Below are 21,219 nucleotides of genomic sequence, written 5' to 3'. Positions count from 1 at the left end.
TCATTTCTTTTATTTCACGACCCGTTTCCATGGGCCGGACCGGCACTAGGGCCCAGGTAAGCTTAAGGCCCCCGAGGCCCGTAGTAAGCCTGAAACACTAAAATTTGCTATCTCAATATAAATTTCAAATATTCAGCCCATATTACTAAAAAAAATAAACCTCAAGATTTTATTACATCTCGGCCCAAATTTATCTTCTACAAAATTCCACAGTTCGGGCCCAATTTACAATACATCACGTTTCTAATATGGGCTCACAGAATCATTTCGTCTATGATAATACCCGACTAAATGTAAGTAAATTCTACAACTGCGGAGTCACTAACTATTTGGTATACATAGCTTTTTATACATATAATTACATAGTAAAATAATTATAGAATTAGGAAAAATTTCTCTATTGCCCTGCGCCGAAGGAACATATCCTAAATCGTATTAAAGAAGGACTTACTTCCTGAAACATCAAACAAAACATGTGAGTTTTCTAAGGAGTAATAATTATTACACAATACACGCAGTCACACAAATGTGTAAACATATCAATCTAGTCATCCGACTAGTTATATGCTCACGCAGCCAGTCACACAAATGGCAAATCACCAGCACTCACAATCATTTACATCTTCATATAATCACATCACGTGGAAATTAGTCAGTGGAGTCACCGAGCCCCCGATGAGCCGTCCTCCCACATGGCTCATCCTCTCACATGTGCACTAGGGAGCCGATCCCCCATACTGGCCGACCGGTCTAATCCTCACTTGACCAGCCCTCTCATTGTTTTTTCTATCCTCTCTTTTTCTTTTTCATACCAACAGGAGGCAACCCGGTGGTCTCCATCCAATCTAGATCATCAAGCGCTCACAACAGGAGGCCACCCTGCGGGCTGCGATCAAATCTAGACTGTCCGGTGCGCAACGACGAGAAGCCAACCCGTGGTTAACGGTAACGGTAACGGTAGGTGCACACGGGGGCGCCGATCTCCCATTTACCCGGCTAACGGTAATCATATTGGATCCATATAACGGTAACGGTCTCACAAACCCATGGTGACCCACTTCATCCCAATTCCACACAAACAAAGCACAGCAATATCACAACACAATTAATCAAGTATTGCAATTAAATGCAAGCATATTAATCAACTAAACATCGTAATGCAATGCACAATTAGACATCCATTCTCAAATGCAAATAACTAAATAAATAAAAATTAACAATAAACAACAATGATGAAATAAATAAATAATTGAATAATTAAATGAATAATCATGATAATAATAAAATAATCAGAGCACTTTATTTATTAAATATCAAGTTATAGAATTAATCTAAATAAACTTATTAATTATGTGTAGCCTAGGTTCTACTGAAGTTTCGGCAGCATTTCCCCTAAAAATTGGACTATCCACCTGTTTAAATATCAAAAATTTCATTCAATATTAACTCAATCCACACAGCCCATCCGTCGGGCAATCAATCAAATCAAATACCCATCCACCTTCAATAATATATCACCAATCAACCATAATTTACAAATTAAAAGACCTTCAACTATTCTGGGAATATTATCAATAATTCTTTCATCTACTCTTTCTCCTTTCAGTACAAGTATGTCAACGTTCACCAAATAAATCTACAAATTATATTCTAAGCAACTCATATCATCCAATTAACAATATCATATATCAAACAAATTACACTAATCCTTAATTAACATTCAAATACATATTACTTAATAATATTAACCCTTATTAGTATTAACTTCATAGAAACTAAAACATCCTAATTATTATAAAATTCATCCATATAACTTATTTTGAATACTAACCAAATTTAATTACTTTGCTAACTAGCTAATTAAACCTTTCTAAAAGATCGTATAGTTCTTGTTTATCGACTTCCTTAATTTTTCAGCCTGAAGCCTAATTTCTAAATATACGTCAATCCACAGATCAATATCAGTTGATGTCAGATGTTAAAACTAATTATATATTCATACTCTACACGAAAAATGCAATATCCTGCCTCTTGGGAACTCCGGTCACCGGAACCACCGCTGTCGCCGCCGTCTATGGTGGCTGGAGGGGTGGTGGTTCTAAAATTCACCAATCAACGCCAAATCCTGTTGCAAATCCCAACTAAATCGCGATTTTATAGTCATTTTCTACCAATTATGTCATTATCTATCAAAATCCCAATTTATAAACCAATTAAAACCAAAGTTCAATTTTTCCTAAAACTTCCGATTAATTGCAAATTAATCAAACAAATGATTTGTAAAGGAATTAGAATGGGATAGTCAACCGACCTTGTTGGTGTCAGTCACCGGAATCGTTCGAGGTGGCCGGATTTGATCATCGCAACCTCTCTGTCTCCCTCTCTCTTTCCGTCGTGCGAGAAGTAGGCCAAGAGCATGAAATGGGTCGGATGGTTGTAATGGTAGGGACTAGAGGCGAGGTCCAGGTGGTGCGAATGAAGCTCCTTGCCGTTGATCGGTCGAAAAATGCGGGAGGAGGGGCTGAGGGTGCTGCGATCGCAGCTTCCTGCGACAGCCGCGCTAGCTACGCTAGCCTGAGACAACAGAGGTGAGGGTGAAGGAGAGCGGCACGGGAACGGCAGCGGGAGGCGATGGGAATGGCGTTGGCTTCAGGTGACCGGAAAGGCAAAAGGGAAAGGGGAAGGGGGTGTCGCGCGCATGGCGCTGGCGCAAGGAAGGAGAAGGGAAAAGAGAAAAAAAAAGAAAAAAAGAAAAAGAAAAAAAAAAGAAAAGAGAAAAATCTTGGGCTTCTAGACCATTTCGGTTCGATTCGAACCGGTTTGGTCTAATTTCAATGATTCGGCTCGATTTTGTTCGGTTTGCAAGTTTTTCACTTGGTTTTCAAATTATTCGTGTGGTTTTTGAAAAATCAATTCGCGTTTCGAGTCCGGTTCAATTTATTTTAATTATTTTAATTAGGTTTCATAACATTCCTCCATTAACTAAATAAAATAAAAATATAATTAGTAATCATATTTGATTTTTAGGAAAATTAATTTATATATATACATAATAGATCAATTGCTGGACTTTTATTTTATTATTCGAAAATTTAACTGTTCTCGATTCAAAATTTTTGACATTATATTTGGGCTTGGGCCCAATTTGCAAAAACTTGAATTCAAATTAAAATTGTTCACTATGTACGGCCCATATTGTCAAAAATAGAAATTTTTGATTTAATAAAAATTCAAAGGTTTCGAAAATAAAAATTCGGGGTATTTCATTGACCTAATAGTAAAAATAATTTATTATTATTCTTCATTATAGTTGTACACAGATATTGATTTAGGGTTGAGAGCAGAGGGTTGGAAATTGAGTTATAATTTGATTTTCTTTTTGAGCACCTATTAGGGTTTTAAAAATCTACATTTTTAAATTATGGACTAAAGGATTAAGTTTAAGGATTGAGTTGAACTTTATTCTAAGATTACTTCATTATATAAAAATAGAATTAAGTACATAATAAATAACATTACAAGTAATTTGTACAGTAAAGTATAATACAAATTAACCACTTGTATTTATTTTAATATAAATAAAACTTATGATATATATATATATAATGAGTATATAACTAATATAGTCAACGTACAACACGCACGTCATACAAAAGACTAATGTTATTAAAAATATAAATAAAAATAGATGAACAATGAAAAAAAATGCAGTCATGATTTCTTATCATAAAAATGAGAATCAATAGATAAACATGTATTGAAAAGTTTAGAAGGAGAATAGTAGAATTACATAGATAAATAGATAAAAAAAAATAAAAAGAGAATTAATTAGTTTGATTTATTTTATAATTAATATAAAAAATAACTTCCTATATCATTAAAATCTCAAATTAAATATTAAATATTCATTTTAAATGTGTGAAACTCCCCCACATTTTTTTTAGAAGAGAAACTCCACCACATTTAATATAATTTAATTCAAAAATAAATATAAAATCAAACAATTATAATATATTATACATATCACTTTTTTAGAATCCTATGCGAGGGCACAAGAGGAAAATCTATTTGATTTATATATATATAATGATTGATTTAGCTTTCAAAAGAGAGAATACTTGCATTAAACAAACATCACTCAATTCAGACCATCCAATAAGATGCTTATATCTCAATTTAAGACGCTCTCATATGATACATTAACTACCTAAATATTGTTGGGAGCATAAATGTTTTTCAAATGAGATCACAATAACTATTGATTCTTAATCATAACTTGCAATTTTGCAAAAATTATAAAGTCCATATGTAGACGTGCTGACAATAACAACAACTATATAAACCTTAAATTCAAATTAGTAGAAATCTTTTGTTTCTATTTTTACTATATCTATGATCAAGTCCACATTAATGTCAAGAAGTCGTCGTAAACATTACACATTATGAAATTTCAAGGGGAAAAAATCAATATTTAGAACTCAAAGTGAAGATGTGTGTGCAGAAGCCTACACCTCATCTGTTTTTGGAAAGCCAATTTTTTGAAAAATGATACTCTTAATTGTCATCTGTAAAGCCATTTTTATGATTCATAGAAGAAGAGAGAACTGAAAAAAGAAACCTGAAACACATAAATGGAGTGATTAATGAGATGAGCTGCAGGCAGGCTCATTCAAGTCTCATTTAACACTCTTATAAGAGATGTTTTGGTGGGTACACCATCACTGTACATTTTGCCTTTTTAACTGTCATATTTAATATTTTATCAATTAGACAGCTCTACCATAAATGTTTTATATATCCATCCAACACTTGGTCCGTGAAAACTCGTACTATTAATCTATTGTAAATATTTGTGTTAATTCTAATAATAATATAATAAATGTTTTTCTTGTTAAAAATTTTAATATGGAATGTTATCTAAGATACACGGACACCTTAAAAGTTTTAATGTATTCTTGTCGAACACTTTAAAAACTGTCTTATTATTTATTTTATTTTATTAATTTCGAACACTTTAAGAACACATCTGAAGACACTTTAAGGAAACTTGTGAAGGTATTTTAAAGACACATTTAAAAATTAAAATATGTAATATCAATAGGAATTAATTTGATTTCTTTTAAAACTTTTGGATTTCTTTAAATTGCCCGTTTGTCTTTAAATAAGCTAGAAATGCTATGATTTTAAATGATATCATTAATTTTAAGAATTTCACTGATTATATTGAAATAAAAAATTAAGTATTCTTTTTGTATTTTATGTTTATAATTTAATATAAATGATTGTTTATTTATTTGAATTATTAATAAATTATACTTATTTAATGTAGCGCGTCCTAAACGTGTCGATATCCTATATTTTTAAAAATTATCGTATCCCATGTATGTGTCGTGTTGTCTCATATCCGTGTCTGTGCAACCTAGGTTGTTATTTATTGTCGACTATTTCTGGTTTGCGAAAACGGACCGAATAAATACAATTTAAGAATATGTATAAAGTTTCAATCTGTGCTTATATGATCACTTGAACAAGGGGTTATGCACCTCTAGTGAGGCAGAATGATAAGACAGTTAAATATGTAAACCTAATCATTAACTAGTCTCATTGAAGGCCGACTTGTTGATAAAGAAATTGAAAAGAAGATCTAGTTTTTCTTCTATTGATTTCATGTTTGAGTGTATGACTGTAGAAATCACAAAAGGAAAATCGTGAACTACACTTTTAAATTACAGAATTATATTTGCAAATTGCTTCGTTTAATGGGATTCTAAATTCAGGTACTGAATAAATTAATGTTCTTACATTTCTTTTATTGAAATTTATTATATATATTTGTTTGAAACATTCTCCATATTACTCATGTCAGAATGTGCAAAACAAAAAGAAAAAAAAAATTGCAAAACACTCTAATATTTAGATACAAAGACTTAATAATTCTTTTACTCTTGAGCTAACTTTCAAGAAGTGAGTTAGGTTCAGATTAAATAAGATGGATTGAGTGTGTCCAAATTGAGGGCTTGAACATCTTTACATAGAGGAACAGTTGAATAGGTATTTAAAGTGTATTTTTTTTATTAGACAATGACAAGATAACAGAATTACAATAAATCGCATATGGGATATAATTCATGCATTACCTTATATATGATCTATGCTATTTTATTTTTAATCTATATTTATCATTAATTATTTTTTAATTAGCTTTAATCGAAAACTTGTGATTTTTGCAGTGGGTGAGAAAGTGACTTGTGATCTACGAATAGGACTCTCAAGCGACCAGAAGCCCAGACCGATACAAGTAATGCATTGTATGCTTTTTTATTGTAATGATTTTTGTTGGTATATTGATCTATAAGTGCATATATTTTTGTTAGAAGCCGCAACATCCTAATCCGAAATGCAGGCTTAAACCAGCGAGCTTGAGCCCCACAAAAGATCAGTTCGTTAGCCATTTATTCGAGCTTGAATTGAGTTCTAAGTTCAGTGATTTCAAGCTCTGCTTGTTTTAATGTGGTAAAGGAATCCAACTTAAACTTGGATTCTGGTATCTGTGAAAAGGACTCGTTTATAAGTTTATTTACTATTGTTCTTCACTATCAATCTCGGGCTTTTACTACTCCACAGAAAAGAAAACGTAATTTCGGTATCGGTAAAGAAACAATAATAAATTCACCGGAATGATTTTCAGACTTTTTGGCCAATTGAGTACAACTATTGCTGTTTTTGCTGTTGGAAAATGAACCAGAGGAGTTTGAACTGCTACTTGAAGTGGCCGTGGTGCTAGTAACATTATTAACAGATGCACGAATCGTTAATGGTGATACTGGTGAACCTAGATCAAATCCTTTGAAATCCAGCTTATTGGTGTTGTTGCAGGTAACTGAGTTATGGAATCGGTTAGTCAAAAACTCGTCGTTGGTTTATTGTGAGGCTATTTTAGAGTACTGTGACATTTTTTGGTGGAGAAAAAAAGTTGAAATTTAAACGAAAAGAAAATAGTTCTCTTCAAGAATTCAATGTCTATATTTATATACTGTTCGCAAGAATGTGGATGTACAATAAAATACTAGAAGAGAAAAGAAAACAGAGGTTCTAAAGTCGACACTCCCATTCAATTTTCTTGTGCTGTTGGAAACTCCATTGGAGTCCTTTTCAGATTACAATTCTCCTCGATTTTGAATACTAACATTCAGCAAATGAATGATTCTTCAATCCAAACGAAAGAGAAGGATCAAGCCATTCATAAGAAAAGGGAAACTATTGGTTGATATGATGGGCCCTTCATAGTTGGCAAATACTGTGTAAAGAAAACTTGACCCAATTTACTAGTCCACAAAGGTCCAGTTTATAACATTTTTAAGCATAACCTGCAAATTGGATAATAGAATTATCATTTGCCCATTTAATATCCTTACTCATTTTTTGAAGTAAAAGTTTTAAATTTCTAATCATAATTTCATACCGTTACAATTAATCAATTATCCCAGCAATATCCAAAGGTGTTTGTCCAGTTTGTGAATTCAAGATAATGGAAATGTTTTATTATTTGCAAATCCCTCTTTAATTGCAATTAAAAGGTCAAAATTCGTTTAAAGTTAATAGAAAAATCAAAATACGAAAAATTGCAAAAATTTATAAAATTCAGGATTTTTTGATATATTAGACGATTTTCTAAAATCATCTTTAGTCAAATTAATGATGTGAGATAAAGGGTAATTTAGTGAAATTTATAAACACTTAATTATAAATTAAAATAATTAATAACTGTATAAAATCTTAAATAACATATATTCATGGACGGAGGGAATAGTAAATCCGAGGTCTCATTTTTTTTTTTTTTTAAATAAAGCTTAGCATTCAAATTACTCTGAAATAAATTCAAATACTATAGTATTCACAATGACCTGGATGTTCATCCAAGCCTTAAAAGCTTAGTACAAAAACAAGCTATTTGCTTAATTCAGTTTAATTCTAATTGATTTTACTTCGATTCATAATATAAAAAATTTTAAAAATTCATTAACCCCGAGTTCCCTCATATTTCAAGCAACAAATAACCTTAGAATAAGTACACATACTATCTAAAATAGATTCAGGATTGAATTCTCCATTCTCCAATACTTAAAAAAGTAACTTTAGAATTAACCTAACTTAATCAAATTTAAAAAAAAAAAACCAACTTAATCAATTGATGCATATTTTAATAAAAAGGAAAAAAAAATGGGAACATAACATATGTTCAATATGAGCAATTTATATTCTTAAAAAAAAAAAAAAAAAGGAAGAAGAAGAAGAAGAAGAGCATCCTTAGAAAGAGCAATTTAAAGTAGTGGGTCACTAGGTTTCCCAATCCTTATTTGTGGGCATACATTTTATGGATGAGTTTTCCCTTTTGTCCTTTATTTCCACTACCTCTTTATGTCTCAATCTCAATTTTGATTCACCAAATCCTTCATTGATTTAATTTTTTGATTTTGCTAATTAAAATACCTTTTAATTTCTCTTTTTAAACCCTTATCATTGTCTGATCTTTATTTAACAAACACTACTTTTTTTTATTTCAATTGAAAGAAAGACATGAGAGCTTCATGTAAAGTTTGTGGCATTGACAACCAATTTTTATCCCAATTATTTTTTTTTATTTTTATATTAGTTTTTTTTTAAAAGGGCATTCCTTTACGACATCGACACTAGTGCGAATTCACCATCCCTGCAGCGAGGTGATATGAATAAAGCTCGAAAAAAGTATGTCCATCATAAATTTTTATATAAGTTTTTGACTCGTATTAATATCGTCCAATTAATAAAATGTTAGATTTTTTTAATGTAAAAAGAGAAATAGATCCATAAGGTTTGAATTTTGCTAAATTTGATTGCTAATAGTATTATTTTTAATAGCAAACAGTCAGTCAAGAAGTATTCTTAATTATATCAATTAATTTATTAAAATTTTCTTTAAGAAAAATAGTTGTGAGCAAATGGTCAATCTAGCTTGATTTTTATAAAATCAAAATACTGAATTGAAATTCCTAGAAATAATATGCAAATTTAGAGTAATAACACAATGAATCTAGGAATAATTAATTACTGATACCAATTTAACCAATTAGGCAATCGTATCTTCGACCGGTGTAGAAGACTACTCTACTTGTTCGAAAACCAACCCTATGTATACAACTCAACAAAAGTTTCAATAAAACATATTTTTTCAAAAATTATTTTTATATATCAAAATGATATCAATTTTATTTTCATATCTAGATTTCTACGTGGTTTTATTTTTTGTTCATTGTTTTTATAATTTAATCGAACTAAATCAATATAACTTGAATTTAGTAAAAATTAAAACGAAACTGAGCTTAATATTTAAAAAATTGCTAAATTAATTAAATAGAATTAATTTGATTTATTGTTTCTCTACCCAAATTAATATTTTTTTTGAAATCATTCCTTCACATTAATTAGGAGATGGAATCTAATATAACCGTTTTGAATTGTTCTAATTAAATATGTAATTTTTCATGAAAATAAATATTATTTGGCCACAATTTAAACTCGATTTCGACTTCTAAATCACTGTTTTCAATTCTAAGAAACGGTGAAAGTTGTAATTGAATCCGTTTTTTTAAATCACTGATTTCAATTTAAAATTAAAATTAGATAATTTTTTTCAAGATTTTTTATTTTTTTATTTTTATAATATGAATAAATAATAATGAAGAATAATAAGTAACAAATTAAAAAAGAATAAAAGAATTTAGGAAAAGTCTAAAAATTTATTTAAATACAATAAAACATAAATCAATCGATCAAGTTTGTCAATCAATCGATCAATTCCTTGAATAAATATTAAATACATTCAACTTCCTCCGGAAAAGAAAATTTAAGAAAGATAATAAAAAATTGAGGAGAAAGTGAAGTGAAGATTAATGTGAAAGAGACAGATGAGGATCCAAAATCCAAAACAAATAAATGAAATGCCCATCAGATTTGTAACAAACAAAGAACAACCATCTTCTTCTTAATGTGTCATTTTCTCTATTTAATGCTTTTCTTTTCTCCCAAGTTTGTAATGATGATCAAAATTTATGGCATTTTAGGCAAACTGGAATCTAAGATGATAGGCTCACTCGTTATCGTACTTCCGCCATGTCTCGCCATCTTAATTATTTTAATAGTCATTAACTATTTTATTAATGGTTAGCTGTAATTTACTGTTAGATTTAATTAGGTGTTTAATATAAAATGATATATATATATATGAGGAACAAAATAAAGATAAGTAATAATTGATATGTAAGGTCTCGTAAAAAATTTATAAAACGCCAAATATTAATAAAGATAACGTTTCATGAAACACTGCCTCAATTTTTAAATGCTAGAATATATATTATATTACGAATGCTACAATTAATTAAGATAGTATTTTAATTAAACAAAAACAATAAACACTATCTCAAACACTCTTGCCCATTTATCATCCAGGTCAACATCACTCTAAAATCCATTTAATATTAAAATTGTTTTTTTTCTTAATTACATATTGCATGTACACACAAACTAATTCAAAAATATTTCTAGCAATAAGCGTTAAAAAATAATACTTAAATCATTAAATGCACTGAGTAAAGAGTCTTAAATGTGATTAAGCACTGATCTAAATTAGGTAGTCCCTAATAATAAATTCGGGTACTAGTGGTTTATAAAAAAAAATTAAATATTATTAAAAGATATTTAAATAGTATTATTTAATTCTTTTGAATTTATTAATTGTTTTTATCTGTTACAAGGTTCAATTTATTAAATAATATTGTAGACTCCATAATAAGAGTAACCATCAGATTCACTCATAAAATTGATAAAAACTATTATTATTAAAATTACTCCAATTCCACACATCTTATTTCTCGTAGTTTTGTTAAAGTGAAATATTGTTAATAAAATTTAATGACATTGAAGTAATATTTTTAACATATATTGTTTTAAAAATAGTTAGAACATGAATTTCATAGAATGCCTTCACATTTTTGTCTAAATAAAAGTAAGTCATGATACAGTGTAGAAATAGATGCCAATTTCATTCAAAAAAAAAAAAAAACTCTCTTTTTTTTTATTTTAATCATCCAACGTCCAAAGTCCATTGTCCCAACTAATCCAAATTCGTGTCGGGTAGGCTCATAAAAGAGGGTAAATTGCTCCGTCCCAAGCGTTTAAAAGGACTCCATACTCAAGTCTCGAATTCGAGATTTCTGGTCAAGGGATGAGAGATCCTTGCATTCCATCTCACCCCTTTGGGGTAAAATTTTAAAAGAAAAAAAATTTAAAAACAAATGAAAAATGATTTTGGGAAAGCTTTTTAGTTAGTATTTGTTAGAAATGAATTTGAAAGGTAAAAATCGTTTATAAATAAAAGAAATTGATTTCATTTATAAAATTTTAAAAATTTTAATATTTAGGAGTGAAATGAATAGTTTTGTTTATAATAAAAATGACAATGTAAAAATTTAAATTTATTTTTTAAAATCTTATGAAATCTATTTATATTAAAATGCTACTTATTTGTTATAAATGAATTCTAAAGCTAAAAATAATTTATGATTGATAAGCTTTTGTTTAATTATATTGAATTCTACAAAATTTAAATTTAAGAGTAAATTGAATACAACGATAATAACTAAGCCTTTGTCTCAAATAATAAACTTATGACTATTGATAATAAAGTTTTATGTCTGATCTATAAGAGTATTTATAATACTTGATACTATCATTAATAGATTATATTTCAAAAAAAAAAATCAAGCCTTAGTCTTAAATAATATAAAAGTAACTGTAGTAAATTGAATATTTTCATTTATAACAAACAATATAAAAATATGAATATTTAAATTTATTTCATAAAATTTGTAAATTTTATTTATATAAAATAAGTCGTAAAACAATCTATATCAAGCATATTCGCAATTTCCAATTTTTTTAAAATTCTTAAATTAATAACAATTAATTTGTTTCTCCACTTGTTTAATAATTTGCTCCTTTATTCTCGATGGAATTTTTTTTTTTGAACATATGGAATATCATTTTATTACTAAATTAAGGCACTCTTTGTTTCCGTAAAATAACTTGTAAGAAAATATTTTCTATAAATTTCTGTTGTTTGGGGCGCTTAAAAAAATAAGTCAACAAAAATATTTTCCTAGTCAAAAGAAAATGAAATCATTTTTTAAAGAAAGCAACTTCTCATTTTCCTGAGAGTAAAATATTTTTCAGACATTGGCAAATCTTATAAATTCATATTTTTTTAATTTATTAATCATCATAATTATTACCACCAATCACCATTTACCACTGACCATCATTATCAGCTACCACCACTGCCACCGGCGGCTTTCATAATTTTTTTTTTTTGCGTTATTTTCATATTTAACAATAAAATTTTTAAATTATATAATTTCTATTATTATTAATATTTTTTATGGTCTTATGAGATAAATATTTTAATATTTTTAATTAATTTTTAATATTATAGCCAAACAACGAAAAATAAGTCATTTGAAAAATATTTTTATGAAAAAAAAAATAGAGCTAAATAAAAAAGTTATAAATGATAAATATTTGATTACAAAAATTACAAGTTACAATACATAAATAGAAAATCAATCGGTCTTCATTCATTTAACATGGTTTATCGAATATATATAGCAAATATATATTAATTCAGAGAAATTCTTAGAAAAGTTCTTTTTTTTTGTTGAAAATTGAAGAGTTTTTTTTTTTTTTTTTTTTTTTGAAAATCAAAAAGTTCATATTTTTTAACCACTGAAATATTGCTTAACAAGAGCTTATTAGTAACTTAAATCTATTTTTTTATGACTAGACAGAGTACTTGAATTCAAATTTCTTCACATGCCTCAACGAGGCATCACCTCTAGGCTCTAGCCTTCTGGCTTGACGTGTGACACGCTAATTATTTATCTCAAATTGTCAAAATTAATAGAGAATTACTTTCTATATACAAATATAAGTCATTTTAGATTTTTTTTTTTTTGCAAATATAATCATTTTAGAAATATTAATGAGTAATTAAAGAATTTTTTTTTTTAAATTTACTTTCATATATTAAGCACATAAATGATATCTATAATTTTTTAAAACTATCTTTAGTCAAATTATTGACAGGAGATAAAAAGCAATTTAGTCAAATGAATAAATATTTTATTATAATTTAAAAAATTAATTACTTTTTTAATTATCATGCAAAAATTGTACTCTCGCTGTCTAAAAATATAAATCATTTTTAGGTGATTATTTTTTCAGAATATAAGTTGTTTTGAGTATTTTTAAGATATAATAAATAGTATTTTTCAATATTATCCTTATTTATTAGATACAATAACTAACTTCACAAATTATTTGATTTTGAGATAAATGGTAATTTGATTAAATTACTCTTGATTTTGTTATAATTTAAAAAAAATTAATTACTTTCTTAATCTCTATGTAAAAATCTTAATCGATTTATATTTCGAGAACGTTGAAGTAATTAGTTATATTTAGACGAAATGGATAATGTTTTTAATTGAAAAAGGAAAAAGGAAATATCTAAGGACTATACTATTATGTTTTGGCATTTCTTGTATTTATCAATCCCTAATATTTTTTTTTTTCAAACTTTTACATTTGTCTATTCTTTATCACACAAGACATGGCTTTATGATATTGATAGGATATGATATAGCTAGTTAAGAACTGTAGAATATGTTTTAATTTCTGTGTTAAGCACATGCAATTGTCCTTCAAGTACTTAGAGTCTTCTCATAACAATCCTTTCAATGAGTTAGTCACTTTTCTTATCATTCTTTTAAGATTATTAATAGAATTAGAACTTTGAGATCTCTTTTATCAAAGGGAAACTACTCTAATATTCTAATACTTGTAATTTTTATCTATTTATCATTTTTCTATAAAAATGATTGAATTTTCAATAATACAATCATAAAGTGGCAATTTGCAACTTTAGATTTACCTGAATAGATGATTCTTTGAAACAAATAGTAAATATTTGAATTTGATATTATGTTAGTTTTTAATTATTCTTAATTTAAAAGGAACAATTTTTTATACGACATGAAACAAAATAAATAAAAAATAAAAAAGAAACATATTGACGAAGCAATTATTCTTTACATGTCCCTAAAATAGAACACTTGCCTATAGAAGCATGGACAACCCAACTCCTCTTTATCCTAGCAAGGATGTTAGGAGGATGAGTAGGACTTGCTTCTTTGATTGGTTGCATGCATAGTGAGGTGACCACCGTTCCAATTTAAAAAAAATATTAAATTAGTGAGGTGACAATTTCGGTTAAAGTTTGAAATCGGCCGATTACGATGTCGGTTTTTTTAATGATTTCAAAACCAACGGTTCTTCGACCGGTTTGTCATGCGGTCCGCATAATTATAAAATTAAAAAATTAGAGAACATTTTTTTTCAAAATTTAAAATTTAAATATTTATAAAATAACTTTTAAAAATAACTTTAAGAAAAAATAAAAAAAGACTTAAACTTAATTAGAGATTGGACAAATTTTTTAGACAATAATTATAAATTGAAAGAGAGAAACAATTTGGTGTGAAGAGTTGGAATCACCGATTCTGACCAGTTGTTAAAACCTCTCATTTCAACCGGTTCTTAGAACCGCCAATTCACGATTTTAAAAAACTTAGAACCAAAACCATACCATAATCCTCTTAATTTCGATTCTGATTCTACACGGTTTTGGTTTCGGTTCAAAACTTGAATTTTGGCCACCCCTGTTGAATAGTTAAGAATAAAAACAGGGTTTTAAAACTTGTAGCAAGGTGCTACTTAATTGTTAATGGAAGAAGGCCCATGATGTTTCCACTAAGTAAGCTTGAAGAATGAAGATTCCCCTCTTTGTGGTTGTGGTTGGTCCCTAGATTTGACTAACCCTTCAAAGTACACCACATTTAAATCCCTTTAATTGAACAGACAACTTCATTTATGTATTGTGCCTCTCAAAAACTGAACCAAACACTTTCAACTTAACCATTTATTGTCTGATTAAACTCCATTAAATTGCACTCATATGCTAATATCATCACAAGATTCTTGCCTATACTATTCTTTTTTTTTCTTCTTCTTTTAAAAAAAAATAATTTTTTAAAAATAATTTATTTCTCATTCAATGAGGCATGCATTAAATGGAGGAGAACTACAATTTTTTCTTTTAACTCTAAAGTCAAACATACATAGTTCTTGGATCTTTATAAATCACCACTTTCATGTGCCAAAATGACATTATGGAGGTATTTAGTTGCTAAAATTACATAATATACTGATTTGAGAATGTAAAATTTCCATATTTAATTACTATCTCCGTTTTTAAATACATGTCATATATGGAATTTCATATTTCTTAAGAAAATTATTAAATTTATTTCAATTATAATAAATTATTAAATAAATTGATTATATTATTTTTAATTTAATATATTCAAATATTATATTTTTATATTTTTTTCAAGTATATATGAAAGTATTTTTCTGCTGAAGAAGTGAAAAACTTTACATTTTCATACGACTAAAAAGTTAAATTTAACCACCTTTCACTGGAAAAATGCACAAAAGTTTCAACTTCTAAGTAACAAAATTAAATAAATTTCATTTTTGCTTTAAAAAAATTATTTCATTAAAGTGCATTAAACAAAATCTAACTCTCTCTATACATCTAAAGGCCACTTAGTGGAGGTAATGAAAGTTGCAATCTCTTCCCATTTCCCAAACAAAAGTTTAATATTTCAAATCCCAATGCCTATCTTTTCCCACCATCAAAAGCTCAAAGCTCTGTTCTCAGTACCTGCCAGTGATTTTGACCAACTCCAACTGGACCAACTCACCCCTGCTTCTCTATCTCTCAAGTGCTTACCTCTACAAAATTTTCTTTTAATTAATTCCTCAGCCATGTAAAAATATAAAATTTTTTTGAGTGTTTTTTTTATTCAAAATATAAATCGTTTATAATATTTTAAAAAATAAAAAATAATATTTTTTAGTATTATCTTTATTATTTTTATTTATAGTAGATATAATAATTATCTTTATAAATTATTTTTAATTTGAGAGAAAGAGTAATATTTTTAATTTTATTAAATTTAGGAGAATTAATTATAATTCACTGTAAAATTTTTAAATGACTTATATTTTGAAATAGATAAAATAATATGCTAGATTTAAATTACATTTGCACTGAGCGGTTCTATTTAGGAGTAAAGTGTTTTAACGAATATTTATTTCATACATGAAAATTCAACCTTAATCTTACTTTAGGGAAAAATGCTTCAGAATCCAGAATGCACTCGGGCACTCGTTAATTATCTTCACAAATTATTCTTTCACCTTTATAAACTTCTTTAAAATAAATAAAGTAACGTGCCTTTATAAGCCTCTTTAGTCCTCACACTTCTAAAGTTTATAAAGAAGAGTGAAACACTTCGAATCTTTTAAAAAGAATTTTTATCATGTGTTGCAAATACTTGTCATATTTAAAAAAATATTATGTTCTAAAATATTTGTTATATTTGTGGATTTGATGATTATGAGCAATAGTTATTGCTTCAATTTCTCAAAAATTTAGTGTTTGAATATATTAAATTAAAAATAATATAGTCAATTTACTCAATAATATAAATACACTTAAATGCGTTTATCAAAATTTTCATTCATATTTTCCTTATTTCAAAATATACTTCCTCAGTTTCAAAATATAAATAGTTTTTTGGGTGATTATTTTTTAAAAAATATAAATTGTTTTGAGTATTTAGAGGAATAATAAATATTATTAAAAAAATCATTATTTTTTAATAAATATACTCTCATGTCCCAAAATATAAATCGTTTTGAGTAATTTAAGAAGTAATAGATGATATTTACCAATATTACCCTTATTTACATCATACAATGAAAACTTTATCAAGTAACTATAATAGATAATTTGATTAAATTACCTTTAATTTTGTTATAATCTGGAAAAATTAATTACTTTTTTAATTTTTGTGTAAAAATTTTAAACGACTTATATTTTAAGAGTGAGGAAATACATTGAAATGACAAGACTTATATTTGATGCATAAATTTTAAACGAATTATATCGAGAGTGATGGAGTAATTACGGGCGACATGGCATGAGAGTGATGGAGTACTTACCGGTGGCATGGCATGTAAAAGCTCCATGAATTACTATTCAGTTCTCAAATCTTATAGTTATTCTCAAATTTCCTAATTGGAACTCATTTTGAAAATTAAATTATACAGTCTTTTGATTAATCTCTACTACAGTCCTTAAGCTTTCTAATTAACAATAAATTTAATAGAATAATTATATTAAAATAGTATAACTGAAATCAAACTAAAAGAATATATGATTAAATTTTGAAAATTAAATTAAATTAATGTAATAAATATAATAGAAACTATAAAATAATTCAATCCAATCACTATGAGAAAATAGGACTTTTCGACTTGTTGATTTTGCCGGTACCATGTTTCTGATGCTTTTAATTTGGAATTAGGACTGCAATTGCTCTCTCCACTTTCATTATTGTATCGATGGTAAATTGGTAATTATATCTTAGCAAGAGAAGTTCTCTTGCGATTGTGGTGAGAGGACTTAAGATTAATAATAATAATAATAATAATAATAAACTTATCTTAATATCTTCAGTACCCCTTAGGCCGCCACTAAAATCTTCATTCACAATTAAAAAAAAAAAAAGCCACATTTTTTACAGTTCACAACATTTTTATCCCCTACGACAAAAAGAAAAGAAAAAGGGAAAATAAATAAATAATAACCGTAATAAAAGAGTTTCACGTGCAACGCTAAAACCTTAGAAGTCACGTGACTGAGAAATTAGCAGTCGTAGCCATAACCATCGTAATAATTCCAATGCAGTTTCTGCTGACACTCGATTACTCTAGAATTGTTAGCACCAGAAGAAGAAGACGACCGCACAGAAAAAACTCCATTCCAGATCTCAGTAAAAGCTCTAACAATAATCCCATGGTGATAAGGCGAATTTAGCTGCAAAAAACACTCCAAAAGCTCTTTAAGGTCATCTTTCGAGTATATCTCCTTCTCCAATATCATTTGAAGCATTGACTGTCGAAAATCAAGATATGGGTCATCAGAATCTTTCTCCACCGCCACACTCTCGCCACCCACCCGACCTAGTCCTCGTACGGTTCTCGAACACTTGCTGCTGCTTTTCTTGTCGACTTTCTTGTCGCCGAAGGAGAAGTTGTTATAAGGTGTCGTGTCGGTGGCAGGAGAGAATGAGGTGGTGGTTGTGTCATCGTACTCAGTTGGAGATGGGTTGGTTTTTGATGACGTGGAAGAAGAGTAATAGAGGCCGTGGTTATAGTGTTTGTAGTAGCCGCCGCCAAAAGCGGTAGTGGAGGTGGTGGGCATTGTGGGTTTTGGCTTTGGATGGAATATATTGGAAAGGTTTGGTTTCTTGCAGCTATTGCAGCCTAAGTTGACCGAGACAGTATTGAAGATGAACCTTTTCTTGCTGGTGGACATAGTAACTGCTACTGTTAGAGAGAGAGAGAGAGAGAGAGAGAGAGAGAGAGAGAGAGAGAGAGAGAGAGAGAGAGAGTTTTTGGCTTTTGGGATTTGGTTCTCTTGTGGAGATGAAGCATTTGACTGTGCAAGAGGGAAGGTCAATATATACGTGTTAATAGCAAAAATCTTTCATGTGGGTCATTTTCAGTTGGGCCCATGTAATGGTATTATGACAGGTTTGTTAATGTTTATATATGACAATATAATCTTGACCGTTTATCTGCAATTTCATTTTTGTAGGGTCGAAGGAGGTTAAATTATTTGATTGCGGTATGAAATAATGAAACGACTTAATTTCATCGGCCGTGGCTAAACTATACAACTTATTACATTGTTGTGCTCAAAATTCAATTTTTTTACGCAAAAAAATAAAAATCTCGATCGTCCTTACATAAAAGAAACCCATTAATTTTCTATTGGATAATAAACGGAAAACTTGATATGGATCCTTTTAAATTATAAAAAGTTGCCATATAAGCCTTCCTAATTAGCCTTTCACTCGGCTATAGATATGTTCAGCAATATTAACTGTTCTAGTAGTTGTTAGTTTTTTTTAATAGTTGTTAATTATTTTAGTAGCTGTTAGCTGCTACATGTTAACGGCTAGCTGTTAGCTGTTTAAATAGTAGTTGAAAGCGAAAGTGTTAGATAAAAATAGCTGTTTGATTGACAATAAATTTAAAATGACAAAAAAGGATATTGAAATATTCACCTAGGATTTTCAATTAAATTTATTATAAAAAATAATTTCACTATATGTAAATTTTCAAAATTTAAGGGAGCAAAAATTGAAAAGTTCACTATTTTATAAATAAAATGGGAAACTTTAAATATTTTAGGGATCAATATTTTTAATTTTTAATATTTGTTTGCATTTATACAAATATAAAAATAATATTTTTTTCTTTTACTATCAAATACAAATAAGCCAAACATATAGATAATAAAACACGTAATGTGATAACACAATAATTTTATATTAATTAAGGATAAAGATAAGGATAATGTTGTAAAAAAAATTAATAAAAAGAGTGAAACATTAAATGTTAGGTAAGATAACGTTTTAGAAAACACTCCGTAAACATCTAAAAGCTACTCTATATATCAAGTTACCGAATACAGTAATTTAGAAAAATAGTGTTTTGACTAATTCAAAACACTAAACGTTACTCTAAACGCTACTGCCGAACACAATCAAAACACTACACGCTACTTTGACACCAAACAACTTTATGATAAGACCGAGCTCCACCTCTAAGACCTTCACTGCAAATAGGGATAAAAGTAGAGCGAATATTCATGAATTTTAAATTATTTGTATTTGTATCCGTTTAAAATTTTATTACCCATATCTATTTTAAACCTTTTTAGATACTCATTTAAGTACTTGTATTTGAATTCGTTTAAATTTTGACTACCCGTATCCGTTTAAAGTAATAGATAGAGTACCAATGAACCTTAAACTATCCAAATTAAAACTCATTTAAAATACATTTTCTATTAATAATGGATAGAGTACCCGCGGGTACCCATTACCGAATCCGTTTAATATAGCAATTGATGGATAGAGGATATCCAAAAATCCATACCGGTACCCTACCCATATTCATTCCATTACGAGTAATAATTTCACCGTGCATGTCTATTTCAAACTTATTAACGTGCCTTCTTTAAACGGATCGCCCTTAGGATGTTACATCACTTAAAAAGAGATTCAATTGTGATATGTACAAACCTAACCCATGAATATCTAACCCAAAATAGAAAAAAAAATAAAAGGCTAAATGGTCTAATACATCATGAACTTTGAATGCTTTTAATTTGACCTTATACTTCAATACATTAATTGTTGACTTTATTTTAATGAGTGCAATATTGAAAATAAAGCCAAGTATAAACAACTTATATACATATAACGCAAACGCTTCAACTTTTTTATTATGAAAATCACTTTTACTTTCTCTTGACCTTTCTAACTAATTTGATAATTAGATTTTGTAATTTAATTATTGTTTTATTGGTTAAAAAATTCTAAAATGGTTTTTCTAAATAAGTTACCTCCTAAGAGCGAAAGACAACAGTTTGTCAGAATAGTCAATCCGTCACAAGTAAAATAGACCTCGCACCAAACTCAACTGCTATCGCCTGGCCCTGACTTTTGGGAAAATAACAAAGCTTCATCTTTCTTTCCTTTTTCTTTTTTTTTTTAAAGAAAATCTTTGAAAAAAAAAGAGGCTTGTTCGGTTGGGGATTAAATTTTATGAATATAAATGTTGCATTATCAAAATTCATAATTTAAAAAATATTAGTTTATTTTGACAAAGATTTTCTTTTTTGGGAATTTCAAAAAGAAAATAAAACTTCGTGCAAAATATTTAAAAGGAAATTCCAGAGAAAAAAATGAACCATTTGACTTCTATATCGAATTGTATATATTTCTGTTAATGTCCTATAAATCCATTTGGTTGACATAATGGAATAATAGAATGAAACAATTATTTTTCACATTTCATAAAATTTGTATTCCATAAATTTTGAAAATAATTATTTTAAATAATAAAATTATTACATATTTA

The 21,219-nt window shown here is 28.2% G+C and overlaps 1 protein-coding gene and 1 long non-coding RNA gene across 2 annotated transcripts; both read right to left on the bottom strand.

Moving 5' to 3' along the window:
* Nucleotides 1–151: 151 nt before the first annotated feature.
* Nucleotides 152–2,710, bottom strand: LOC110009991 (uncharacterized). Its single transcript, XR_016319422.1, has 2 exons — nucleotides 2,312–2,710; nucleotides 152–2,125 (listed from the first exon to the last, which is right to left on the bottom strand). It is a non-coding gene; the product is annotated as an uncharacterized LOC110009991 (long non-coding RNA).
* A 15,030-nt stretch (nucleotides 2,711–17,740) lies between these two features.
* On the bottom strand, nucleotides 17,741–18,705 carry LOC149498120 (Ovate family protein). Its single transcript, XM_089717569.1, has one exon. The coding sequence runs from the start codon at nucleotides 18,599–18,601 to the stop codon at nucleotides 17,930–17,932; it is 672 nt and encodes a 223-aa protein (XP_089573695.1). The 5' UTR covers nucleotides 18,602–18,705; the 3' UTR covers nucleotides 17,741–17,929.
* Between the last annotated feature and the right edge of the window lie 2,514 nt (nucleotides 18,706–21,219).

The sequence above is a fragment of the Jatropha curcas genome, chromosome 2, assembly GCF_041381405.1.
Source record: "Jatropha curcas cultivar XTBG-Jc1 chromosome 2, XTBG_Jcur_1.0, whole genome shotgun sequence".
NCBI classification, from domain to species: domain Eukaryota; kingdom Viridiplantae; phylum Streptophyta; class Magnoliopsida; order Malpighiales; family Euphorbiaceae; genus Jatropha; species Jatropha curcas.
Note: the sequence above shows the minus strand (reverse complement) of the source record. Positions and strands in the feature narration are given on the sequence as shown.